This window comes from Phoxinus phoxinus (genome assembly GCF_949152265.1).
Source record: "Phoxinus phoxinus genome assembly, chromosome: 21".
NCBI classification, from domain to species: Eukaryota; Metazoa; Chordata; class Actinopteri; order Cypriniformes; family Leuciscidae; genus Phoxinus; species Phoxinus phoxinus.
The window spans coordinates 440,681-450,000 of record NC_136896.1 but is presented as its reverse complement, the minus strand read 5'-3'; the positions used below and the strand labels follow the sequence as shown (position 1 = coordinate 450,000).

The 9,320-nt window shown below is 41.0% G+C and overlaps 1 protein-coding gene across 1 annotated transcript in view; it reads right to left on the bottom strand.

The window, feature by feature from the left end:
- ryr2a (ryanodine receptor 2a (cardiac)) overlaps positions 1-9,320 on the bottom strand; it is a 117,384-nt gene that overhangs the window by 94,364 nt on the left and 13,700 nt on the right. The window contains exon 3 of the mRNA XM_079595834.1: positions 1-63. This exon is cut by the window's left edge and continues 57 nt beyond it. Within this exon, the coding sequence (XP_079451960.1) occupies positions 1-63 (63 nt within the window). The remainder of the gene's footprint in view (positions 64-9,320) is intronic.

Genomic DNA, 9,320 nt, shown 5'->3' with positions numbered 1-9,320 from the left:
CAGACACAGCTTCTGCTGCTCCTTATGGAGGAGGGTGGAGCACTGGAGGACCACCTCATCATCCTGAACACACAACACACAACATCATCATCCTGAACACACAACACACAACATCATCATCCTGAACACACAACACACAGCTTCTGCTGCTCCTTATGGAGGAGGGTGGAGCACTGGAGGACCACCTCATCATCCTGAACACACAACACACAACATCATCATCCTGAACACACAACACACAACATCATCATCCTGAACACACAACACACAGCTTCTGCTGCTCCTTATGGAGGAGGGTGGAGCACTGGAGGACCACCTCATCATCCTGAACACACAACACACAACACAACACAACATCATCATCCTGAACACACAACACACAACACCTCATCATCCTGAACACACAACACACAACATCATCATCCTGAACACACAACACACAACATCATCATCCTGAACACACAACACAACAGCTTCTGCTGCTCCTTATGGAGGAGGGTGGAGCACTGGAGGACCACCTCATCATCCTGAACACACAACACACAACACAACACAACATCATCATCCTGAACACACAACACACAACACAACACAACATCATCATCCTGAACACACAACACAACAGCTTCTGCTGCTCCTTATGGAGGAGGGTGGAGCACTGGAGGACCACCTCATCATCCTGAACACACAACACACAACACAACACAACATCATCATCCTGAACACACAACACACAACATCATCATCCTGAACACACAACACACAACACCTCATCATCCTGAACACACAACACACAACACCTCATCATCCTGAACACACAACACACAACACCTCATCATCCTGAACACACAACACACAACACCTCATCATCCTGAACACACAACACACAACATCATCATCCTGAACACACAACACACAACATCATCATCCTGAACACACAACACAACAGCTTCTGCTGCTCCTTATGGAGGAGGGTGGAGCACTGGAGGACCACCTCATCATCCTGAACACACAACACACAACACAACACAACATCATCATCCTGAACACACAACACACAACATCATCATCCTGAACACACAACACACAACACAACACAACATCATCATCCTGAACACACAACACACAACACAACATCATCATCCTGAACACACAACACACAACACAACACAACATCATCATCCTGAACACACAACACACAACATCATCATCCTGAACACACAACACACAACATCATCATCCTGAACACACAACACACAACACCTCATCATCCTGAACACACAACACACAACACCTCATCATCCTGAACACACAACACACAACATCATCATCCTGAACACACAACACACAACACCTCATCATCCTGAACACACAACACACAACACCTCATCATCCTGAACACACAACACACAACATCATCATCCTGAACACACAACACACAACATCATCATCCTGAACACACAACACACAACACCTCATCATCCTGAACACACAACACACAACACCTCATCATCCTGAACACACAACACACAACATCATCATCCTGAACACACAACACACAACACCTCATCATCCTGAACACACAACACACAACACCTCATCATCCTGAACACACAACACACAACATCATCATCCTGAACACACAACACAACATCATCATCCTGAACACACAACACATAGTTCTGCTGCTCCTTCTGCTGTGTGTGTGTGTGTGTGTGTGTGTGTGTGTGTGTGTGTGTGTGTGTGTGTGTGTGTGTGTGTGTGTGTGTGTGTGTGTGTGTGTGTGTGCGTGCGTGCGTGCGTTCGTTCGTGTGTGTGTGTGTGGTTCCAGACTGCAACATCCGTACAGAATGTTCACCGGAAATGCCGAGCTGGCTTATCGTAAACCAGGAAGTAACTGTGCATATAGTCCATTAGGAATTCAGGAAATTTAGGAATTAAGTCCTAAATATACTCATATACTCATACATCGCTTCATATATATATATATATACGTATATCGAGAGAAGCGCTTCAGGAACAAGAACACATGTGGGCGGGGCTTGATTGTGTCTGAGAGGAGTTGATTGGATGGTTGTGGTTTGCTATTGGCTGATCTCATGTGAGTGACAGGTTATAGCCCCGCCCTCGTCATCAGAGAAGAGAAGAGAAGCTGCAAGAGGAACTTACTCTCATTCAACATTATTAATAACAATAATGCAGTGCATCCATAAATCATTTAGAATAAACAGCAATATTCCATATAAAAAACAAGAATTGTCAGCTTCGATATCATGGGGACATTAAGTGGCTCTTCCAAATAATAATAATAAATGATGTAACCGTGAACAAAGCCTTTAATCACGATACGCAGTAAAACCGTGATGGAGAGATGACGACACACACACAATAAACGAATGTGTTCTGACAAGAAATATCACACACACAGTTCTTCATTAATATTGTATGTGGCTCCATCTGCCTATTGTCGTTCGTAGAAAACAAATGCCTGTGACCTCTAGCAGCATCAACACACACACACACACACACACACACACACACACACACACACACACACACACACACACACACACACACACACACACACACACACACACACACACACACACACACACACACACACACACACACGTGATCTATGCATTAGATCCTGTGGTGAACATGTTGATTGACCTGAGAATGGCAGTCACACAGAATGAGGAAGATTAGGCCTACATCTGTAAATAACACACAAGACAAACAGCCACACGGCATGATGGGTAATTGTGCAGGGTGTGTCTGTGAATTAAGACACTGTCTCTCTAAGAGCAGAAAATGTGACGGTGCAGTTCACACAGTGTCTGTGAGTGTGTGTGTGTGTGTGTGTGTGAGAGCGTGTGTGTGTGTGTGTGTTGCTGTATGTCTCATCAAGAGGAACAAACCGCACAGATGGCAACACACACAGTCTCAGCAGAGAGTAACACACACACACACACACACACACACACACACACACCTCCTGTCACATTATCTCTGTTTGGGTCGACATGCACATTCACAAATGCTGCCAGATAGAGAACACACACACACACACACACTTCAACAGCATGATGAGTGTGTGATGATGGACATCTCATCATGAGTTTAACAGCAGTGCTCAGATGTGGCGCGTGTGCAGGTCACCTGACCATCACATGTTCCTGATGATGACACTGAACACGCAAGAACAACCTGAGGCTGAAGAACATGGACAGGTGCGGCTCGTTTCACTCACAGGAGAAACAACAGTCTGACACACACACACACACACACACACACACACACACACACACTGCACAATTTGGAGAATACACATCAAAATGCATTTCTATATAAAAATTGCGGTTGCAATTTAATATGCTATTTAACACATTTGAGGTTTGCTGTGGTTGTTTGTAGGACTGCACAATTTGAGCAAAATTGGGATTGTATATCAATATGGCTATAAAATAATAATATAATAATTAGAATTAATATAATTACTAAATAGAAATGATAATAATAATTATTATTACTCAATTAATATTACTAAATAAAATAAAATATAATATAAATAAATAAATATTACTACTACTATTGTAATATTTCACCACAAAAAAAAAATCACGTTTAACAAAATAATATAATAATAATTTATTTATAATATTTAATTTATTTGAAGAAAAGTTGGGACATTTTGTAAAAAGCAATCAAATCTGAGATTGGTTAATCCTCTTGAATCTTTATATCACTGACCAACTTAATTGTATTTTGTAAATATGACAACAACCGTTTCTCCAGTCCTCCTGAGTCCTGTATTAACACAGTAGCAGGACGGTTTCTGGTGCAGTGCCGTCTGAGGGGTCAAAGGTCACGCATACTCAACAGCGGTCTCCTGTCTGAGATTTCTCTGGATTCTCTGAATCTTTTCACTATATTATGTATGGTAGATGATGAAAGACATTCTTTGCAATCTTGCATTGAGAAATGTTTGAATTGTTTGACGATTCGCTCATGACATTTGCACAAAGTGTAGATCCGTGACCCGTCTTTACTGGCAAACACTGAGAAGCTCTCGTACACACACACGATCCCCTCTATTACCAGTTCAGCTGCTCTGTGTCTGTTAACTTTAATATTCTATGTATTTATTTTTATGATTATCACTCTAAGCTATATCACAATTTAGTTTTTATTTCAATGAATCCTGCAGGCAATCAGTCCACATTCTGTTGGTCATTCAGAAGATCTGCAATACAACACAGCAGCAGTTTTGACTTATTCTGAAAGTTTTTATTTAGTCAAGATAAAAATCTGAACATCCTACATGAGATTAATCCGTGATCAATAACAAATATGTGATATGACTGAAGCTAAAGACGCATAAACACTTCACTGATCCTCAACTCTAAACCACAAGAACTGTGATCCATTACTACAACAAGCACTGAACTCGTCTAAACCCTGACACTCTGTGTGTGTGTGTGTGTGTGTGTGTGTGTGTGTGTGTGTGTGTGTGTGTGTGTGTGTGTGTGAGACTCACACTCTCACACTCTCTCTCTCTCTCTCACACACACACACACACACACCTAAACTTTTGAACACTAGTGTGTGTTATTGTTGAGTCACTCAGCAATCAAACAGGCGTGGACTATCAGGTGTGTGTCTGATGTGTGCAGTCGAGGTAATTCTGCTGTAATCCACGTAACAGATCAAACCCAGATTATCCCATCCTGATGTAATCCTGCGCAGACGCTCACACAGATAATAAACACTCATATGAGCGTCCTGTGATGATCACACAAACACACACACACACAATATGACATTGATTTTATACAACAGTTCAACAAACGAAAGGTATTAATATTCAGTGATGTTCATTTTAAACGCAGTATTGTCCGTATTTTCTCCACGAAAGCCGTGTTTGTGAACGAATCTGCGGCTTTGAACGAATCATGAGAGTCAATGATTCAACGATTCATTCTTAATTACAGCCACTTGCTTCGTTACTATGAATGACTCGGTGACTCACTCATAAACACAGTGACTTGCCGCCACCTACTGGTGGTTTTAATTTAATATTTAAAAGCATCACTTCGTTTTTACCATCAATGCATATTTCTCTATTGAACTTTTTTTTTTTTTTTTTTTTTTAAGCATTATTTATTTTATAAAGGTATTTGTAAAGGTAAAAATGCACTGGAAAAACGTATTTAAGGGGGCAAATATTATCCCGTACTGAAAAAGGTGTAACTGCAGAGAGGGGGTACGCAGAAGACATTTCCCAAACACGCTCGAATTGACCAATCACAACACTGCTCCAGCCGACTAATCAGAGCACAGTGTGCTTTTCAGAAGGAGGGGCTTCATAGAGACAGGAAGTAAACAGAGCGTTACTGACAGACTGGGAAGAGAGGAGCCGCAACAATGGAGAATATGAGGAAAATAATCAACATTCAAGCAGGAAAACGTGTTCTAGTCGAGCCTGAAAACTACAGCAAGACTTTGTCCTCTAGTAATATGGCCTCTGTATATGTACACACTCTAACTTCATGAGGATGGTCTCTAAAAACATCTCTGGAACAGCTGTCGATATTGATGACAGACGGTCAGATGATGCTCGAGGCCTGAAGTCGCATTACTAAACGCTCATTAACCCCTTCAGCTCCTCAGAGGCTGTAGATGTAGAGCCCAGTCATTAATATTGATCACTGATCATCATGGCGTCTCACGAAGGAGAACTGAGGAGTCATGGTGAGGTGAGACGACACACACACGCACGCACACGCACACACACACACACACACACACACACACACGCGCGCACACACACACACACACACATGCGCGCACACACACACACACACACACACACACACACACACACACACAGCTGGAGCTCACGGCAGCGGATTAAAGATCCAGCCTCAAGTGCTTTGATTTGTTCGCTCACCTCATGGTATACGTGTCTGATACACAAGATTCAGCTGAGCATCTGTTAGACCCATAATTCCTTGCGGTCCTAGCATGTGTATACAGCATTTCTCCAGTCAGTGGATTTTTTAAATAAGATGTTTAACATGCAACAGATTTCCCATTAAAACAGGATTATTTCTGGAGCCGGAATCAGAATATTGTCTTAATCTGCCCTTTAAATGTGATTTTTAGTGAATGTGGCATTCAGGTTAATATGAGAATATCACACGTCACTATTTAACATTTTAGGAGTAAAAATAGCATGTTGTATTTCGGCAGTGGAGTGAGCAGGTGCTAACAGGCCCAGAGTGTCATGTCACGTCGTGGGACTCATGAGCTGTACAGGAGCAAAGCACGGTAACCCTGCATCAGGAACTCCTGCGAGTGCCGCGGAGAGATCCTGCAAGCGTGTGTGGGAAGCCGTGTTCCTGAGAGCAGCTGCCGAGCATCACCTGACGCTTGTTGAGTATTTCTGGACTGAAGGGCCTGAATCTCCACATGTAGGAGTGAGAGATGAGTACTACAGTATTACACAACACACGTGTGTTTGTCCAGCCATGGCGGAGGGGAAGTGTGTGTTTGCACAGAGAGAGAGAGAGGAACAATGGCTTTCCTCTGTCCGTCTGTCCTGTGTCTGTAAGCTCCTCACGTCGGATCATCATAATCACATCAGCGAGTCTCGTCATGATGTACACACCATATGACTAGTAAGTCAAAGTCCAAAGCACATTCTTTGCTGTCCCAAATTAAGTGATATAAGTACCAGTGTAGAACACTATATAGAAACTGTGTCTATTCCTCGTTTAGTGAGGCCAAACAATAAATCTACTGCAGGATCTAAGAAAAATCTAATTGTGATTAAACCAGAAAATCTCAATATTAGTGAACAAAAACAATGTCTAAAGCTAGGTCTTCTAAACATTAGATCGCTTACACCTAAGGCGGTTATTGTAAATGAAATGGTCACTGATAATAGCTTCGATGTACTCTGCCTTACTAAAACCTGGCTTAAACCAAATGATTATTTCGGTCTTAATGAGTCCACTCCGCCAGGATACGGTTATAAGCATGAGCCCCGTCTGATTGGTCGTGGCGGCGGTGTTGCAACAATCTATAGAGATATTCTTAATGTTACTCAGAAAACAGGCCACAGGTGTAAATCGTTTGAAGTACTTGTGCTAAATGTGACGCTTTTAGATATAAGAAAGAAATCCCTATTATCTCTAGCCTTGGCTACTGTATATAGACCGCCAGGGCCTTACGCTGATTTCCTAAAAGAGTTTGCAGATTTTCTCTCAGATCTATTGGTCAATGTCGATAAGGCAATAATTGTTGGAGATTTCAACATACATGTTGATAACACAAATGATGCGTTAGGGGCTGCGTTCACAGATTTATTAAACTCCTTTGGGGTCAAGCAAAACGTTAGTGGTCCCACTCATCGTCTTAATCATACTCTAGATTTAATTATATCATATGGAACCGATCCAACCGATATAGATATTACACCGCAAACTGATGACGTCACTGATCATTACATGGTAACTTGCATACTACGTACGGCTGAAATGTGTCATGTTGCGCCGCGTTATCGACCAGGCAGAACAATCCTTCCAACCACTATAGATAGATTCTTGAATAGCTTACCTGATCTATCTCCGCTCCTCAGTGAACCCAAACAAACAGATGAACTAGAGGAAATGACTAGCAGTATGAGCACCATTCTCTCTAGTACATTAGAAACTGTTGCACCAATTAGATTAAAAAAGGTTAGAGAGAAAACTAAAGCACCATGGTACAGCAGTGCTACGCATGTTATCAAGAGAGAAACTCGTAACTTAGAGCGCAAATGGAAACAAACTAATTTAGAGGTCTTTAGAATCGCGTGGAAAGACAGTATGTCACGTTATAAAAAGGCCCTAAAAGCAGCCAGGGCTGAGCATCTCCGCAAACTAATAGAAAATAACCAAAACAATCCAAGGTTTTTATTTAACACCGTGGCTAGATTAACAAATAAACAGACATCACCTGAACAAAATATTCCGTTACATTTTAATAGTAATGATTTCATGAATTTCTTCACTGAGAAAATAGAAAGCATCAGAAACACAATTGTAAATGTACAATCTTTGACAGCGTCTTATGATTCAGCCTCAATTATCGCCCCTCAAGAACAACTACAGCGCTTTACAACTATAGGACAGGAAGAGCTAAATAAACTTATCACTGCATCTAAACCAACAACATGTTTATTAGATCCAATACCCACTAAACTACTGAAAGAAGTGTTACCTGTAGTGGAAGAGCCTCTTCTCAATATTATTAACTCGTCTCTATCTTTAGGACATGTTCCAAAAACATTCAAGCTGGCAGTTATAAAACCTCTTATTAAGAAACCACAATTAGATCCAAATAACCTAGCAAATTACAGACCCATTTCAAATCTTCCATTTATGTCTAAAATACTAGAAAAAGTTGTGTCCGCTCAACTGTGCTCTTTCTTGCAAGAAAACGATATCTATGAAAAGTTTCAGTCTGGATTCAGGCCACATCATAGCACAGAAACTGCGCTGGTTAAAATTACAAATGATTTACTTTTAGCTTCTGACCAAGGGTGTATCTCAATACTAGTTTTACTCGATCTTAGTGCTGCGTTCGACACTATAGATCATAAAATACTCTTAGATCGACTTCAAAATACACTGGTGTTCAGGGACAGGCATTAAGCTGGTTTAGATCGTACCTATCAGACCGTTACCATTTTGTCCATTTAAATGGGGGAAAAATCAAAGATAACGTCAGTAAACTATGGAGTGCCGCAGGAATCTGTATTAGGCCCCCTGCTATTCTCAATTTATATGCTGCCACTTGGTAATATTATAAGAAAACATGGAATAAGTTTCCACTGTTATGCTGATGACACTCAATTATATATTTCATCACAACCAGATGATAACACTAAATTATCTAAAATGACAGAGTGCGTTAAAGATATAAAATATTGGATGACGTGTAATTTTCTTCTATTAAATTCAGATAAAACGGAGGTATTACTGATTGGTCCAAAAAACCTCTTACAATACAACCTTAATCTAGAAGGACGTCCTGTTACTTTATCCTCTACAGTAAAAGACCTGGGTGTTAAACTAGACCGCAACTTGTCTTTTGAAAATCATATTTCAAATGTCACAAGAACAGCCTTTTTCCACCTTAGAAACATTGTTAAGCTACGTAATATACTCTCTGTTTCTGATGCAGAAAAGTTAGTTCATGCATTCATGACCTCGAGACTAGATTACTGTAATGCTTTATTAGCTGGTTGTCCTGCATCCTCCGTAAACAAG